This window comes from Dromaius novaehollandiae, chromosome 15 (genome assembly GCF_036370855.1).
Source record: "Dromaius novaehollandiae isolate bDroNov1 chromosome 15, bDroNov1.hap1, whole genome shotgun sequence".
NCBI classification, from domain to species: domain Eukaryota; kingdom Metazoa; phylum Chordata; class Aves; order Casuariiformes; family Dromaiidae; genus Dromaius; species Dromaius novaehollandiae.
In genome coordinates, this window is record NC_088112.1 from 23308257 (window position 1) to 23326746 (window position 18490).

Below are 18490 nucleotides of genomic sequence, written 5' to 3' on the forward strand. Positions count from 1 at the left end.
CGGAGGCAGGCACTCTGCACATTACGAGATGAAAGCAAAGCCCTCTTTCCCCTTCTTTCCTTCCTCTAGAGAAACGCAGGAGGACACTGTAGATCCTCCTCCTGGTTAACCAGAGCTGGCATGAAAAACCCACAGCCTGAGCTGCAGCTGGAGCCTGCGTGGCCTGCAGCTCTGCCGAGCAAGGCTCGCGCTGCGAGTTGCTCTTCATCACAACGGCGAGCAGCAATTACGCGCTCATCTGTCTTTGCCGCGCAGACCCAAACGGGAACAGACCTCCGGGAAGCAACAACGCTGCTCCAGGGCCGAGTCTCAACTCCCCACCGAGGGGGAGTCCTGAGCCCCAGTCCCCCCGCGGCCGGAGCCTGGGGGCCGCGCGGGAGGGCGTGAGCTGCCCGGCCCGCAGGGACACCGCAGGCCCCCGCGCGCCCCGCGGACCCTGTCACGCGCCCCACGGACCCCACACGCCCCACGGACCCTGTCACACGCCCCACGGACCCCACCGCAGGCCCCCCCGCGCCCCACGGACCCTGTCACGTGCCCCACGGACCCCACCGCAGGCCCCCGCGCGCCCCACGGACCCTGTCACATGCCCCACGGACCCCACCGCGGGCCCCCGGCCCAGCCCGTCCCACACGGCGCCGGGAAGCGGAAGGGTATGGGGAGACCCGGCCCCGCAACGCGCACACGCACCCCCGCACCGCCCCGCGCACACCCTCGCGCTCGCCCCCAGCGCCGGCACACCCGCACGCACACCCACACGCACACTCTCACTTGCCCCCTCACGCTCACCCTGCACTCTCGCTCGCCCCCTCACTCACACTCACCCCCACCTTCGCTCACCCCTTCCCTCACTCTCTCACACTCTCACTCATCCCCTCACACCCCTGACACTCTCACTCGCTCCTCACTGGCACTCATCTCCTCACTCTCTCTGTCTCGCTTGCCCCCACACTCACACTCGTTCCCTCACACTCACCCACCCTGACACCCTCGCTCACCCCCACTCACACTCATCTCCTCACTCTCTCACACTCACCCCTCACACTCATCCCCACTTCTGCTCACCTCTCACGCTCACCCCTCACACTCACACTCTCTCACCCTCCCCCCACCTCGCCCCCTCACACCCCCCGAACACTCTCGCTCACCCTCACTCACACTCGTCTCCTCACACTCTCTCATACTTTCCCTCACGCTCACACCCATCCCCACTTTTGCTTGCCTCTCACTCACACTCACCCTCACCCCACACTCTCCCCTCACCTCACGCTCATCTCCTCACACCCGCAACACTCTCGCTTGCCCCCACGTTCACACTCACCCCTCCCTCCCTCACTCTCACACTCACTCGCCCTCCCCCCACACTCACCCCGGCACTCTCGCTCCCCCCTCACTCACACTCATCTCCTCACACTCTCGCTCACCCCTCACTCACACTCGTCTCCTCACACTCTCGCTCACCCCTCACTCACACTCGTCTCCTCACACTCTCGCTCACCCCTCACTCACACTCACCCCGACACTCTCGCTCGCCCCTCACTCACACTCGTCTCCTCACACTCTTGCTCACCCCTCACTCACACTCGTCTCCTCACACTCAGTCACCCCTCACTCACACTCGTCTCCTCACACTCGCTCCCCCCTCACTCACACTCATCTCCTCACACTCTCGCTCACCCCTCACTCACACTCATCTCCTCACACTCCCTCACCCCTCACTCACACTCATCTCCTCACACTCTCGCTCACCCCTCACTCACACTCGTCTCCTCACACTCCCTCACCCCTCACTCACACTCGTCTCCTCACACTCCCTCACCCCTCACTCACACTCGTCTCCTCACACTCTCGCTCGCCCCTCACTCACACTCGTCTCCTCACACTCCCTCACCCCTCACTCACACTCGTCTCCTCACACTCCCTCACCCCTCACTCACACTCGTCTCCTCACACTCTCGCTCACCCCTCACTCACACTCATCTCCTCACACTCTCGCTCGCCCCTCACTCACACTCACCCCGACACTCTCGCTCGCCCCTCACTCACACTCGTCTCCTCACACTCTTGCTCACCCCTCACTCACACTCGTCTCCTCACACTCAGTCACCCCTCACTCACACTCGTCTCCTCACACTCTCGCTCCCCCCTCACTCACTCATCTCCTCACACTCTCTCACACTCTCATTTTCCCCCACACTCACCCCTCCCTCCCTCTCACACTCACTCGCCCTTCCCCCACCTCCCCCCCACACTCGTCTCCTCACACTCACACTCCCCCCTCACCCACACTCGTCTCCTCACACTCACACTCCCCCCTCACTCACACTCGTCTCCTCACACTCACACTCCCCCCTCACTCACACTCGTCTCCTCACACTCACACTCCCCCCTCACTCACACTCGTCTCCTCACACTCTCGCTCACCCCTCACTCACACTCGTCTCCTCACACTCCCGCTCACCCCTCACTCACACTCGTCTCCTCACACTCCCGCTCCCCCCTCACTCACACTCACCCTCACAGTCACCCCTCACTCACACTCGTCTCCTCACACTCCCCCCTCACCCCTCACTCACACTCATCTCCTCACACTCACACTCCCCCCTCACTCACACTCGTCTCCTCACACTCACACTCCCCCCTCACTCACACTCGTCTCCTCACACTCTCGCTCACCCCTCACTCACACTCGTCTCCTCACACTCTCGCTCACCCCTCACTCACACTCGTCTCCTCACACTCTCGCTCACCCCTCACTCACACTTGTCTCCTCACACTCTCGCTCACCCCTCACTCACACTCATCTCCTCACACTCTCGCTCCCCCCTCACTCACACTCATCTCCTCACACTCACACTCCCCCCTCACTCACACTCGTCTCCTCACACTCCCCCCTCACCCCTCACTCACACTCGTCTCCTCACACTCTCGCTCACCCCTCACTCACACTCACACTCTCGCTCACCCCTCACTCACACTCACACTCCCCCCTCACCCCCCTGGCACTCCCCCCCCCCCCCCGGCTCGCCCCCCGACGCCGCCGCGGCGCGGCCCGTACCTGGCTGCCGGCGGGGCCGGGGCTCTGGAGCGGCTCGCGGCCGGGCTCGGCGCGGGGCTCGGCGGCGGGCTGGGGGCCGGGGCCGGGGTCGGGCTGGGGGCCGGCGGCGGGGCCGGGGTCGGGGCCGGGCTGGGGGCGCGCGGCGGGCGGCGCGGCGCGGCGCTGCCCCACGCGCAGGGCGCCGAAGTCGAGCGTCTTGCTCTCGAAGGCGCCCTCGACGCTGCAGAAGAGCCCGCCGCGCTTCTGCCGCGGCGCCGCCGCCGCCCCCGGCCGCGCCAGGTACACGGGCAGCTCCTCGCCGCCGCGCCGCCCGCCCGCCGCCATCCCGCCGCGCCGCTCCGCGCCGCTCCGCTCCGCGCCGCCGCGCCGGGCAGGGCAGGGCAGGGCAGGGCCGGGGCAGCGCCGGGGCAGGGCCGGGCCGCGGGGCGGCGCCAGCGGCGGGGACGGGGATCGCCGCGGCGGGACGGGCGGGGCGGGGCGGGGCGGGGCGGGGCGCGCTCGGCAGGGGGAAGCGCGCCAGCGGCGGGGCGGGGCGGGGCGGGGCGGGGCGAGGGGGGCGCGCGGGGGCCCGTGCCGGAGCTCGCCGCCCCGCCCGGACACCCGGGAGACCCCCCGCGGCGCCGCCCCCCCCCGGGACATACCCCCCCGGGGCACCGCCCCCCCGGGACACCGCCCCCCCGGGACATTCCCGCCCCCCCCGGGGCACCGCCCCCCCCGGGGCACCCGTCCCTGCCCTGCACACGCAGCCCTGCAGGCATGCCCTTGCACACGCAGCCGTGCAGGCACACCTTGCACACGCAGCCGTGCAGGCATGCCCTTGCACACACAGCCGTGCACACACACCTTGCACACGCAGCCGTGCACGCACGCCCTTGCACACACAGCCGTGCACGCACACCCTTGCACACGCAGCCGTGCAGGCACACCTTGCACACGCAGCCATGCAGGCACACCCTTGCACACACAGCCGTGCACACACACCTTGCACACGCAGCCGTGCAGGCACACCTTGCACACACAGCCATGCACACACACCTTGCACACACAGCCGTGCAGGCACACCCTTGCACACACAGCCGTGCACACACACCTTGCACACGCAGCCGTGCACGCACACCCTTGCACACGCAGCCGTGCACACACACCTTGCACACACAGCTGTGCACGCACACCCTTGCACACGCAGCCGTGCACGCACACCTTGCACACACAGCTGTGCACGCACACCCTTGCACACGCAGCTGTGCAGGCACACCTTGCACACACAGCCATGCACACACGCCTTGCACACGCAGCCGTGCAGGCATGCCCTTGCACACACAGCTGTGCAGGCACACCTTGCACACGCAACCGTGCAGGCATGCCCTTGCACACACAGCTGTGCACGCACACCTTGCACACACACCTGTGCAGGCACACCTTGCACACGCAGCCATGCACACACGCCTTGCACACGCAGCCGTGCAGGCACGCCTTGCACACGCAGCCGTGCAGGCAGGGCTGTGCACAGCGCCCATGGAGCCGCGTGCCCCGGCTGATTTACAGCGTGGCCTGGAGAGCGCAGCGGGCCTGCAGGACCAGGCAGCCAGGCTGAGCCTCCAACGGGTGCTTAGCTGAGCAGCGCCTGCCCGATCTGCCGCCGCATTTTGGGATAAAGTTCTTTTCCCAAGGGCTGGTTTCTTTAGCGGGAACCCCGTGTGCAGCGCCCGGGCTCAGGGTCCCGTGGGCTGGCTGCTCACAGCCAGCGTTTGCATCACGGGAGGTCGTCAATGATGCTTTTTCCAACCTTTTTTGTGAAACCAGATAAGCCCCGTTGTCTCCGCCAGCCCCTGCAGACCCGCGGCTGTCGCTTACGGAGAGGTTCACGGGCAGCCCGGCCCGCGGCGGCGAACAACGGCACCGTGGGGAGCGCGAGGGGCTGGCGGCAGAGGCAGGAAGCGCTCGGGGGGGTTTCCTTCCTTCTGCGCCCGGGGGCAGTCCGCTTCGCTCACTGGGCTTGTACCAGTGCAATCAGCTCACTCCCCTTCTCCGCCTAAGCACGACACTTTACAAAACCCTGCATTTTTGGCTGCTTACTTCACAGAATCAATTCGCTGTCGCCTGTTGGTGTCTGCAGCCAGAGCCCGATGGCAAGGACGCGCTCGGGGAGGATGCTCCGTGCTGCCGCGTGTGCGATGCCGGCTGCCACATCCCGGGTGCAGGGACACGCTCGGGGAGGATGCTCCGTGCTGCCGCGTGCGCGATGCCGGCTGCCACATCCCGGGTGCAGGGACACGCTCGGGGAGGATGCTCCGTGCTGCCGCGTGCGCGATGCCGGCTGCCACATCCCGGGTGCAGGGACCGCAGCGGTGCCTCGCAGCTAGGAAGGGCAGTCTTGCTCCAAGTGAGCGGATCGGTTTTGCCGCGCAGTGACTGCTGTTCCTGCAAGGCTCCCTTAGCCAGCACGCTCCCTCTGCAGCCGGAGGCCGGACCACGAGTCCTGTCGAACAGACGCACGAGAGGTGGCTGCCCAGCAGCTCTCCAGGGCAAAGTCGGGCAGGGACGATCCACGCGGGCTGCGTGTGACGTGTGATTAACTGGACTGGGGACTGTGCGCTGGAGTAATGCTCGTGGCGGTAACCCGGCAGCTGTGTCTGCTGCTTACGTATCCATGGATGTGTCCAGCTCATCTTGCCGTGTATCTGACACAGCAGAGGCAGTTGTACCCACTAGTTTCATAGGAGTCTGTGAGGTTTAACACACTCCGTTCGTCAGTTCAGAGAGCAGCGTGGTGTGATTCCTGTGTTCACAAGAGAGTTATTACTGCTAGAAGCTTCATTTCCCGGAGCAAATTTTCGCCAAGGCCTGAATAAATAATTCTTATGATAAGACCTTAATAGTTCTGTGGCAGAAGGAGCTTCTGCATTTGGGCATGCATATCACCGTAATAACGGAGACGAGCCAGTGGGAGATGGGGACTGTCTAGAGGTGAGAAGAGACGAGGCTGGGCCTTGGCTCTGGGTGTTTGTCCACTGCCTGCGCAGTGATGGACGGGAAAGACAAGCTCGAGAGCATTTAGTTTCTATTTCAGATTTATTTTCTCCCGTGTTGTTCTGCTTTTTATCAGGCAGCTGTGATTTGTCCGTACGAAAGAGCGAGGGGCTCCTCTTGCTGTGCCGTCTGGCGCGACGTCAAGGTGGAGAGCAGGCAAAGGACGTGCAGGCAGCTCTGTCTCTGCCGCGTCGCTCTCCTCCTCCACCTCCGACTGTCCTTATCAGGGGACGTCCGTAACGGGAACAAATTCACCTGCTCCCTGCTGCAGGTCGGACGCACCGAGCAGAAGTTGGGAGCCCTCAGCCAGCCGCTGCCTCCAGGGCGGGGGTTGGACTCGTCCGCCGGCTCCCCGTTCCAGGCTGGCGGTGAGGATGCTGCAGGCGGTGAGCGCGGCCCCAGCCAGGCCTCTGCCAGTTAACGGCACTCGAGGGACCCTCGGGAACTGGACGACCCGCCCTCGGGACGGGAAGCGTGCTCGTCGCCGCAGGCTGCGCGCGGCTTGGTGCCCTGAGCGCCGGGGAGGTAGAGCGAAGCCTCGGCTCTGGCCGTGCAGTGCGTGGGGAATGCGGATCCCCTGGGACAGGGCCTGGCTTTTGTCTCGTTCTGCAAATGTGCAGAAGTTTCAGCATTGCACAGTCTTTAATAACAATATTTATTTAAATCCTGATTCTTACATTTATCTTCCCTAGCACCTTGCTGCATACATCGTCGCAGAGAAGTTACCAGCACTGGCAAAGGCGTATGGGGGCTGTTCTAAGAAATGAAGGCGTTAAAATCTGGCCTCTAACGGAAATTCTCCGCTGTGTATAAGAGATAGCTCTTGGTTTTATTTCTCTGCCTTCTACCACACTCGTTTTTAGATCAAATTGCCGTTCACTTTTGGGATTCTTTTTGTTACACGACAACAGGTGTCGTAAAGCCTTTAGTTAGCAAATACCATGAAAATAAAAGTCGGGGTTCAGTATGTGTTCACTGCAATAGCCTTTCTTTTGGGCCAGGCAAAATATGCTATTCATATTTTGGTACATCTGTGCCTCAGACCAGATTTGAAGCTTTTAATTACACGATGGTGAAATGCCCATGTCCTGTAATTAAGCACATTTTCTTTTCGTTCAGTCGCATGCTATACTCTGGTTGCCCAAAGTACTTTTTCTGCAAACAGTCACGAGCGGCACATCTCCAGAACGTGCTGGCAGCCCTGCTCTCCTCCCGCTTCCCTGTGCCAGGTAGCAGGAGAGACGGCGACCGGGGAGCGTTTCCGCGGGGAAGGCTGTCTTCCCCGTCCCAGCCCCGGAGCCTGGGGCGGCGGGCGTGGGAATGCATTCGTTTTGGCGCTGCGGTAGATCCTATCAGAAGCAACGCGCCAGCCCCACAGAGCTCCTCTTCGCCTCGATGACTGCGCGAATTTATGGAGCGCAGAACCTCTCCGTCCCGGTCCGGCAGTCTGAGCCGGGCCTGCCAGATGGACATCGCTGGTCACGTCCCGGGAAAGAAACGGGCTAGCATTGCAGATCTGGGAAACAACACTCATTTTATGGGAAATCGTGTGTGGGAGTGGCAAGCTTCTGATTTACTTCTGCTTGGAACATGTCCTGCTAGCCGAGTGAGAGCGGTGTTTTCGTTAAGCGGCACCCAGGAGCGGGGACGCGTCCCGTTACCGGGTGAACGTACTGGTCACGAGTGGGGGAGCGGGGCAGCCTTCCCGGCCGCGTCTTTAGCCAAATCCCTTTCCGAGAAGGATTAGTTAATGGGACGGGACGTAATCGCCCCGTCTGGGCCGGGCACGTGCTGGTTCTGTGCGCTCGGGCGGGCTCCCGCTGGTGCCTGCGCGGGAATCGCGGGGTCGCGGCGATGGCCGGCCCGTCCGGCAAGGAGCCGTCGGCAGCGCGGCACCCCGAAACTGCCACGAGCATCCTCCAGCAAGGCTGCCCAGCTTTTACACGTCTGGGGGGGTTAGAGCTGCCGACCGAGGTGTGGGAACAGAGCAGGTATGGGCGGAGGAGCCGCGCTGGGGCAGCCTGCCCGCCTCTGCCAGGACGCAGTTGTTCCCTGCTGCGTATTTTCTTGCGTTTTCACCAATTCATTTTCCGTTCATCTGGTGGCAGGAGCAATGGCAGGCGCGTGCAAGGCTGCAGGCTCGCAGAGTTCGCGGGGGCTCGTGGGGATCTCGTGGGCCTCGGGGGAGTTGGGGGGCTCATGGGGCTCATGGGGTTTCGGGGCTCGTGTGGGCTGGGGCTCATGGAGGCTCATGGGGTTCACTGGGCTCGTGGGGGCTCATGGGGCTTGCAGGTTTTGGGGGGGCTCATGGGACTCAGGGCTCACGGGGTTTGGGGGGCTTGTGGGTTTCAGAGGGCTCACAGGGTTTGGGGGGCTCGCAGGGGCTTGCAGGGCTCGTGGGGGCTTGTGGGGCTCACGGGGCTCACAGGGCTCCTGGGGCTCGGGGGGCTCGGGGAGCTCATGGGGTTCAGGGGCTCGCGGGGCTCACGGGGGCTGCTGGTGCTTGTGGGGTCCCTGCCCCTCGGAGGTCTCCCCGCCAGCCTCACCCCCGCTCTCCTCCTCTCCGGTGAGCTACGTGTCTAACGCTGCATCCCTTGCCACCCGCCAACCCCGTCAGAGGTGACGTGGCCTCCTCTCCGGGGTGACGACGGCAGGACCAGCCGCCCCGCGACGAGCTCCCTGCTCCGCCGGCGGCCGGGGCTGGACGGGGCTCTCGGAGCCGCCGCTGCCGGGCGCGCTGCACCCGAGCGCTGGGGACCCTGCCCGGCCGGGACCCCCGCCCCGGGCACCCCGGCACAGGGCCCTCCCGCGGGCACCAGCTAATGCCATGCATGTTTTGGTGCATGCTGCTCTGGCTGCAGAGTCGGCTCCAAGCGGCGCTGGATCTGCGGGAATCGGATCCCTCCCGGTGACTCCCAGCACCGTGCGGCAGCCGGTCTCGGCCCTCCGCCCCGGCAGCGGACCGGCCTCGGCGGCAGCGTGCCGTGCCAGGAGCTCGCCGTAGCCCGCGCCTGGCTTTCCAGCCTTGCCCTTCTTCCCGGCGCGGCTCAGCCTCTGCCAGGAGGCTCGGAGGGGCGGGCAGGCGGCGTCCCGTCTCCGTCTCCGTCCCCACCGCCGTGTCGCAGCGCTCGGGGGGCTCCGAGAGCGTCCCGCTATTTGAGAGGAGTCGGCTGCTGGCGTTCGCGGAGGTTTGACCCCTCCTTCACCGCTGTCACACGCCCGAGCATGAGAGCCACGTCCTCGCCGAGGACACCTCCTCAGTGACCTGGTTGCCTCACTGATCCGGTGTCGGATCAGCACAAGACGCTTTTATGCTGGTTTTCCTGCGGACCCGGAGGCAGCGGACTTCTGCAGTTGCGCGTGACAGGGACGTAAGGACGGGGTAATCTCGCCAGCAGGCCGGGCGCAGGCCCGGTTCGGCAGCCCGCGTGCCGCCACGCTCTGCAGCTGCGGCCGGAGGTGCCGCGAGCGGCAGCGGGGCGCTGGTGGCGGCAGGGCAACTCCGCTCCCTCCGTCCCGCTCTGTTCCCCACAGGGAACCTTCCCAGAGAGGTTTGATAAAAATAAGCCCTTTTTATGCCCCAAGACGCGTCACGCCCATGAAAAACAAGCAACCGAGGAGCCCGCTGTCTTCATCAGCCGGGAACCAGGTGCCTAGAACAGAACCGCACCACCGCTGCCAAAAACGGCCATCCCCCGTGGCCTCCACAGGCTGCAGCTCCAGCAGTCGCGTGCTCCTGCCCGCCCACCCTCGCGCCGCGGGGGTCTCCCGCCATCAGGCGCATGCTCCCGTGCTGGCACCTGCAGCGACCAAGTTCCACTTAACCTTCTCGTTGTTATGGCACTTGCATTGCTGGCCTTGAAAATAAACGATAAAGCGTGTTTTCCAGTCCTGACGCTGTAATTGGGGCTGCAGTGGGGGCAGATGTCACCATTCGCGGGGACGCGGGCAGCTGGCACGGCGGGCGGTGTGGCCACAGCACAGCGGTGTGAAAGGCGGCCGTAACGCTCTCCCGGCCGGTACGTCCCTGCCGTTTTCCAGGGCAGCGTTTCCAGCCCCAGCAGGCAGCTCTCTGCTCCTGCGGGCATGACTTCTCGTGTGGCTCCGACGTGCCGTCTCGCCTTCTCGGGCCCAGCTCTCCGCGGCACGGCCCACGCGCGGGGAAGGGAGAGCGCAGAGCCCGCTACCCCTGCGTGCCGGCCGTGCTCCCCTGCGAGCGGAGCGTGCGGGGCCGGGCTGGAAGGACGCGCGGTGTTCTCACAAACTAGGAAAGCGGGGAACAGCACCCTCCTCCCACACGGAAACAACCAGGAATTAACGTACACCCTGTTCTCCTCCGTCCCCGGGAAGGATTTCACCGTAGGCAGGTGCCGCCTGACCGAGTGCCGACCAGGACTGCGGTGGCTTCACCACGGTTCCCTACCGAGGCCAAACCACTGCAGGGTTGCGAAGAACATCGATGTGACTCTGTCAAAAGCCTGTTCAGCTTTTCACGTCAAAGCCGCAAGGGAAGGTGGGCTCACAGCACGTCCATCCCTACTGCAAAACGCTGTCGCGCTGCTAGCGGGTGCAACGTCCAGCGACACGTGCGGCTTGGCTTCAGTCGGCTTTTGGAGCCTTCCGCGCTGACGGGACTCACGGAGAGCACTACGCTGGTGAGCCGCTGGAAGACGCCTATAGAAGTCTGTGACAGGCTATTCCAAGAATACTTCTGAAATTGAGTGATGCTGTTTATTTCCAGATTTGTTTAGTGTTCAGCAAAATCTGGGGGAAATTCCAACATTTCAGCATATGTTTTTTTCTCTGAAATGAGGTGATAGCTGAAATGTTAACACATAATAGTTGTGGAACAGGAGACCTCTCCCTCCTGCTCCCTCTCCTTGTCCTTCACGGAAGGAGCACCTCTTCCTCAAGGCAGACGGACTCTCACGATGCTGCGGGCATCACGGTCAGGTTGGTCACTGAATTGTGAGGCTGCAGGAGACAAGGGTGCCAGAGGCACAGCTCTCACAAGACAACCGACGTAACGAGTCTAGGAGGTTCGGAAGTACAGAGCAGCCCAGGGTCAGTTCAAAACCTGAAATATTTCAAAATGGGTAGAGTCCACGCAGTTATCTGGACCCTCCAGAAGCAGCGAGGAGGAAAACCTGGCAGTCGAGCAGGTTCTGCACGTCAGGGGAGCTCCAGCTGGTCACCTCGCACCGAGATGGAGAGAGTTCGAGACGAGCCCAGAGACGCAGCTCCAGCCCTCCGGGAACTACCAAGTGAAGCTGTGGACGTCTTCTGCAGGTCGCAGGTCCGTGGGCATTTTCAGGATCGCAGCCAGGAAGGGGGAGACCGCAGCCGTGCAACAGCTGTCTGGCTTGGTGTGGAGCGGACCCTTAGGACGCTGGAAGTTTTGTGCATCAGAGAGAAAACAGAAAAAGAGGCTAACTGCAAAGATCCTTCTGTTAGATCCTCAGACATGTCCCCCTCCGATCAGCTGAAAGTCCTCGAAGTTTTCCAAGGCATGTTTTTCCAGGTGAAGCAGACAGCTCTGGGGCTTCACGATAAGCTACAGCTTTATCTACTTATTCAATTCTAACCAGGTCGGTAACGGCCAAAATGCATTATGGAAATAACTTGCACGAGCGTAACCGGCACATTTCACGTGAGGGCTGCAGCGCGTCAGCAGACCCGTGGGAGCCCCGGGTGCCGTTTCGAGCCCGTGGCAGCACCGCGGCCAAAGCGCGGGGCGTCCCCTGCGCTGCACGGGGCTCCTGACTGCCATCGCCCTGCGGCCCCGGCCGGGCGCGCGGACGGCCAGCGCTGCGGGCCGGCAGCATCTTCCGGACCATCATCAGCTGGACCGCCGTCGGCACGCGGCTCGGGAGGGAGCTGCCCGGAGCGAGCACCCTGCTCGCTGCCTCCGGCCGCGGTCGGGATCGGTGCTGCCCCTCTGGGACGCCTCACTGCAGCTTCGCTCGAGGCTGTTCAGAGCCATAAAAGGGATCTGGGGAAGATAAACACTAGGGACTTTAAGTGGGTTTTGGATTTTTTGAGAGAGCCGCTTACTGCTGTGTGGTTTCTCTGGTTTCGCTCTCCGGGGTGTTGCGCGCTGGTGCCGCGCGGGCGCGACGGGACGAGGGGCCTCGTGCTGCAGCGGCTGCAGGGGGGCACGGACCCCTGCGCGGGGGAAGCGCCCGCCTTCGCCCTCCGTCGCGGCCGGCACGTTGCCGGGGAGCTGGCCGGTGGAGCAACGTGCCGGCCCGTCCGCCCTGCCGCGGCCGCCGCTCCCGCAGCCTGGCCCGGGGATCGGAGCCGGGAGGCCGGAGCAGACCGCGGCGCCGCTCCTCTCCCACGGCTCTTGCGACACGGCAGAGCGGGACCCGCCGCAGCCCCGACGCTGTTTTCCTTGCGGCGGGGCCAAGACCGGAGGGGACACGGACGTTCCAGAGGGAGCAACTGCAAAGGTCACGGGCGCGCTGCAACTTGCCAGTTGCAGTTTTACTTCCATTTCTGCTGCTCACTGCTGCCTGCCGTCAAAAGCAGACGACATAACAGCAGTGCTTCCGTCTCGCTGCACCCCGCTCGGCCGGGAGGGCTGGCTGCATTGCCCTGCTGTTTTAACAGGGCTGCGGTAAAGGTGCGGTAGCTGGAATGCAGCTCGCTGGAGAGGCACCTCTGAAAAACTGGTGCGGATCAAGTCAGAGTCAGGCTTGCTCTGTGCTATAAAGCAGCCAGACCATTGACGGTTTTCATGGTTTTGGCGCACAGAAGATGCCTGGCTCATCAGTGAAGCCTGGCGATGGGGCTCCGCGAGGCGGGGGGAGAGGCAGGGCGTGAATGAGCGGGGGCCTTTCAGAGCCTCCCCCAGGATCACACCCCGCGTGGCGGGGCAGAGGAGGGGGCAAGTTTTACCGAGCAGCAAGCAAGCAGAGCAGCAAACACAAGAGCCTTTCAGCAGGTCCAGCCCCAGCAAGCCGCACCTCCGTCGAAGCTAGTTATAGTAGCGTTTGTGTTCAGCCCGTATTCGCTGCTCCACGTAATTCCCCTTGGAATTAGTGCCAAACTGTCCTACAGCCATTAAGGGGTGCTGGGCTGTGTCTTGGACAGAGAGGTTAAAACAGACACAGCCCCGCCGTGCTGCTTGCGAAGGACGTGCTGGAGAAAGGCCACCGCAGCCCACGTCTCCGCGCTGCTCCCGCCGCGGAAGGCAGCCCGCGGTGGCCGGTGGCCGGTGGCCGCACGGGCGACGCTGCGCCCCGCTGCCGGCTGCAGACACGGCTTGCGGACGTCAGAATCTCCAGCAGGTTTGGAAGAGCGGCTGGGGGGGGGGGGGGGGTCCACGGGCCTCGCAGCATCGCTGTGCCGCACCGACGCCGAAGCAGCACCTACGGCTTCTCCTCACGCTGCATCTGCAGGTGCTCCTCTGCTGCGTCCGAAGGGCCGTTCCCGGATCCCTCCTTGGTTAAGGCACCTCAGCTGCTTTCGCTCCCAACCCGCCGGCTCGTGCGTGTGGCACCAACCGCAGGGCGCAGGGAAGGGGCGAAAATCAACCCGGCTGATGGCACCGCGGGCTTGGTCCTGCCCAGCAGCGCACTGTGCACCGCAAAAACACCGCTGTGCTGATGTCGTCCCTCCGTGAATTTTGCTAAACTTGAAAAAATAGAAAGGGAAGTAGAGACACGGATGCAGAGACGGAGAAACGGACTCGCTGCTGGGAAGGGGGTAACTCCACACCCAAACCCAGGGCCTGGATAGGGGCCCCTAGTCGAGCACGGGCGAGGTGCGAGTCTCGGATGGACGTGAACTTCCGAAACACAGCGGGGTGTTTTGGATTGGAGCATTTTAAAAGGCAGCATGTTAGTCGTTTCCCTATGAAAGCATATTTATGTTGTCTGTCTGTGCATGCCAAACTTTGGATGTCTGAGTTTGAAATCAGCCTGCACCCCAGATGTGCCAGTGCCTTAACCACAATAGCGCTTTCTTACATCTCGTAAAACACACAGGCTTTTAAGAATTTCAGACCTCTAATGGCAAAGGCTGTAAACTTCAAACTGAAAAGTTATTTTACTTTCAAATTTATTGCTTCAGAGTTGAAAGCTGCAGGAATTTAAATGTGCAAATGCTTTGAGCGCATTCACGGCAGTTTCCGTTTTCAGCGTGGCCCTTCTGCTTAGCCGCGTTTCTTCTTTGCCGTGCCGCTGTTCCCGCAGGGCAGTGAGGAGGCGCGTGCCAGAGCCAGGCACGTGCAGCGGCTCCGATGCAGCCGCGCCGCGGTTGTGCTCTTGCGGGTCGGACCGGGCGACTACCCGTCACCTAAACAGCCGGCTCCTTCCTTCAGCGCCCGGGCTAGCTCACTAAAGGCCAGGCGAAGGATGCCCCGGCGCCCTGCAGGCCCCGTCCCCCCTACGAAGGCACCCAACTATCCCGCTATTGCAGGCTGTTGTCTTTTTAATGCAAAGAGCTGATGGTGGCCAGCGTTACCTGTCAGACGCCCACGTGAGATTTGCTCAGGTTTCATTCATAAATACCTTTTTTAGCTACCTAATGAAAGCAGCCTGCTTTTCTTGTGTGCTAAGTGCGTCTCCATCTGCCAATTTCCCTTTTGCTCTTTCGCTGTACGCTCTCCGTTGGTCCCAAAGCCACCCAGTTGTGTTTCGCTTGTGCCGGGACAGGCGGTCAGATCCCTGACCTGGCAACTGCTGCCCGAAACGCTGCTCGCTGGCAGCTGGGGCTGCGGCAGGGCGGCGGATTCCCCGCCGGGGGGGGGGGGGGGGGGGGGGCGCTGCTCCCAGAGCCCCCAACCCTCTGCGGGAGGCGAAGCGCGTTATGTCCCCTGGACCCTGCAAAGCAGGACAACAATCTTGTTTCGTAAAGTGCGTTTTGTGTCAGGTTAGTGCTGCTGGCCTTCCGGGATGGCTGAAAGCATGCAAGGGATGCACAAAAGGAGGCATCCAGAAGCATCCCCATTCAGACCTCTGAAAGCACAAAACCGCACCACGGCTGGTATAAAGGAATAAAAGGTAAGTGAGTCGCTATTTTATGATTATTATGGAAATTATTTTGCAGTTTGTTCATAAAGGAAACAGTCTGCTCGAAGCCTTTAAAGCATCTGGGAAGCAGCAGCCACTGACGAGCAGATGTGTAGCCAACCACAGCGGCATTTTGACCCGCGAGCATAGTTTGAGCGATGCCTGAACCAAAACCACAGTGAAAAACACGCCAAGAATTTCTGCCTGCCAGCTACAGCCTCCAGGCCTTGTGGGACACCCGCACCGGGCCAGTGTCCGGCGTGGGGCGGCCCCGAGGACAGGTTGCTCCCCAAGTAACAGGCTTGCTCTGGGCAACGCTCGCGTTTCCCTCTAAGCCTGCCGGTAAGGGGTCTGGGCTGGCACAGTTGTGTCCTGCCTGAGGCTGTGCTGCACATTTCCCTTACTCTGCTCGCTGTCTCCCTCCTTCCTACCGTTCTTGTCCTTCCTCCCCGTGGAGCCCTGCCAGGGGCTCTCGCGGCTCCCGGCACCCGAGCAGCTGGAGCCAGAGCCGGTGCGGGAGCAGCCGCGGTGCTCTGCAGGGAGCGGGGCACAGCGCTGCTATGAGCACGCCAGGTCTCAGAGGTTGCATCGCCGCTACGAGCACGCTGGGTAGGAGAGATTGCCTCGCTGCTACAAACACGCCAAGTCTCAGGGGTTGCATTGCCACTGCAAAGACACCGGGTTTCAGGGGCTGCATCACTGCTATGAGCACGTCGGTTCCCAGAGGCTGCATCGCCACCATGAGCAGGCCGGGTCTCAGAGGTTGCATCGCCGCTACGAGCACGCTGGGTCTCAGAGGTTGTGTCACTGCTATGAGCATGCTGGGTCTTGGAGGTTGCATCACTGCTATGAGCATGCCAGGTCTTGGAGGTTGCATCACTGCTACGAGCACACTGGGTCTCAGGGGTTGCATCGCTGCTATGAGCATGCCAGGTCTTGGAGGCTGCATCACTGCGATGAGCATGCCAGGTCTCAGAGGCTGTGTCACTGCTATGAGCATGCCAGGTCTCGGAGGTTGCATCACTGCGATGAGCATGCCAGGTCTTGGAGGTTGCATCACTGCTACGAGCACACTGGGTCTCAGGGGTTGCATCGCTGCTATGAGCATGCCAGGTCTTGGAGGCTGCATCACTGCGATGAGCATGCCAGGTCTCAGAGGCTGTGTCACTGCTATGAGCATGCTGGGTCTTGGAGGTTGCATCACTGCTATGAGCATGCCAGGTCTCGGAGGTTGCATCACTGCGATGAGCATGCCAGGTCTCGGAGGTTGCATCACTGCTACGAGCACACTGGGTCTCAGGGGTTGCATCGCTGCTACGAGCACGTCAGGGCTCAGAGGCTGGCAGGACAATTCATGGCAGTTGCTGTAGCAACGGGGAAATGCTCACCAGCGAGCGGAGAAAAGTCAGCTGTGCCTCTGGACTTAGTAATATGATTTCATGTAAGACATCAAACAAGAATGCAGTAACTCAGCAACTCTGCTTTATGGGGCTAAAAGAAACCAGGTGAAGCTATGCGATTTTTTTTAACCATCCAGATTCTTTCTGCAAGTCACCTTGTTTCACGAGTGCTCGTTCTCCCCACGTCCCCTGCGGTCAGCATCTAATAAATACGCGTCTCTGCGTGACGGGCACTCTTTACTCACGGATCAGCCATGATGCCCTGGGCTCCCGGGCGGGGGGGGGGACAAGACCCAGCTTGCCAGGAGGCCGCGGGGTCACGGCGGGGCGCAGCACCTTCACCCCGCGGCCAGGTAACACCGCCCTCATGCCACTGCGTCGATGCAAGAGTGCGAGTGCCGCTTCTTGGCGCCTCTAGATGACAGAACATTCTAAATACAAACTGGATGTTGCACTATTTATAGTTTTCCCAACAAACCACAAATTAATTCCATTTGTGAGAATTCCCCATTTTGAAAGCGGTTCTTTTTCTTTCCAATGCTGTTAGAGTTCATTTTGCTGTGGAATCATCACAATAGCTATTATTTTTACTGCTGTCGTTGTCACTGCAGGGCGTCCGAGGCGTCCGGGGCCGGGCAGCCGCGAGCCGAGCGCAGGCGGCTGCAGCAGGACGGGGCTGCCCCGGCCGCGGGGGGAGCGGGGCTCCAGCTGGGAAGCCGCCCCGGCTCCTCACGGACCGCAGCGCGTTCACGCCCTCTCCGCCTTCGGTCAGCTCCGTCCCCGAGCCAGCAGCCGTCCCTCTCTCGGCAGCGTTTACCTGCCTCGACGCATCCACTTGCGCTGCACCATGCGGCTACTCGCAGGGCTGCTCGCCGCCCTCGCGGCATCGGTTTGCTAGACGAAGCCAGCCAGGCTTGTTCCACACGTCCCGTAGTGGATTTATATGCGTAATTCTCCTTGGTTTAATTATAAATCAGTGAATTTTAACATTGAATGCCCCTCAGGTTGTTATAACCAAAGAAGAGGAGACCGGTTGGCTCAAGTGCTCCGCTTCATTCATTATTTGAAGATTATTGTGTAAGCGGGTTGGATACAAACATTTTTGGCCTCTGCAATCGTAGTGATCTAAATCGAGTTCACAATTTTTGTGTCTTGGGCCCATTTAATGTGTTTTAGTGTCTTAACAACACTTTAAAGACACCAGTTGCAGTAGATCATAGGGAAGACATTAATTGTTCTTCAAAATAAACAAGACTAATGTATTGGGCTATTCTCTTGCAATAAAATATTCCCTAAGTTAGATTTGTCGGGGATTTGAGTGTAAAAAGATGGGATGGGTGTAAATACATGGCCGACACGTTGCACTTTCAAAACGCGCTTTCCGTCCCCGCTCTGCGACCTCCCCGGCACGTCCCTCCCGTTCGGTCTCTCTGCGGAGCGCCCCGCTCCCAGGGTCGTGCTCGCTTCCGCCGCCGGCATCGCAGCTTCCCAAGAAGAGCTGAATAATGTTTTGTCTCTCTGACAACCGGCGCAAAAGCCGCGCTGCTGTTGGCGGCTGCCCAGGCTCGGAGCAGGAAGGTCTTTCTTGGCGAAGTGAAAACCTCTGCAGGAGTGGGACGAGCCCAGCCTGTTCCCCGAGCGAGGGGAGAAACCCCGCCAGGCGCGAGGCGGGCACCGGCGACGGCTCCGCTGCAGCGGTCCAGCCGTGAGGCCAAGCCCCCACACCCAGGAAGGAGCAGGCAAAAAGCCGATGGTTCGGAACAGGGATGCTGTGGGAGTAGGGGAGAGGCAGGAGACGACCGGTGCTAGACGGGGCCCTGGCGTGCACGGCCCTAGGTGCTGGGTTCATCGCGCTGCTTCTGGCTCGAGCTTCGACTGCTTCTCTTCCTCCGTATTCCTGCCGCCAAAGCTGGAGGGTAAAACTGCCCAGGGCTTTTTTCCCTTTCTGAGTCGTCTTGTCTGACTTGGCAGATCAGGGCTTAACT

The 18490-nt window shown here is 61.8% G+C and overlaps 1 protein-coding gene across 1 annotated transcript in view; it reads right to left on the minus strand.

Moving 5' to 3' along the window:
- Positions 1-3496, minus strand: part of DPYSL3 (dihydropyrimidinase like 3) — a 51185-nt gene extending 47689 nt beyond the window's left edge. Inside the window, exon 1 of the mRNA XM_064521209.1 lies at positions 3059-3496. Coding sequence (XP_064377279.1) covers positions 3059-3382 — 324 coding nt within the window. The 5' untranslated portion in view covers positions 3383-3496. The remainder of the gene's footprint in view (positions 1-3058) is intronic.
- Between the last annotated feature and the right edge of the window lie 14994 nt (positions 3497-18490).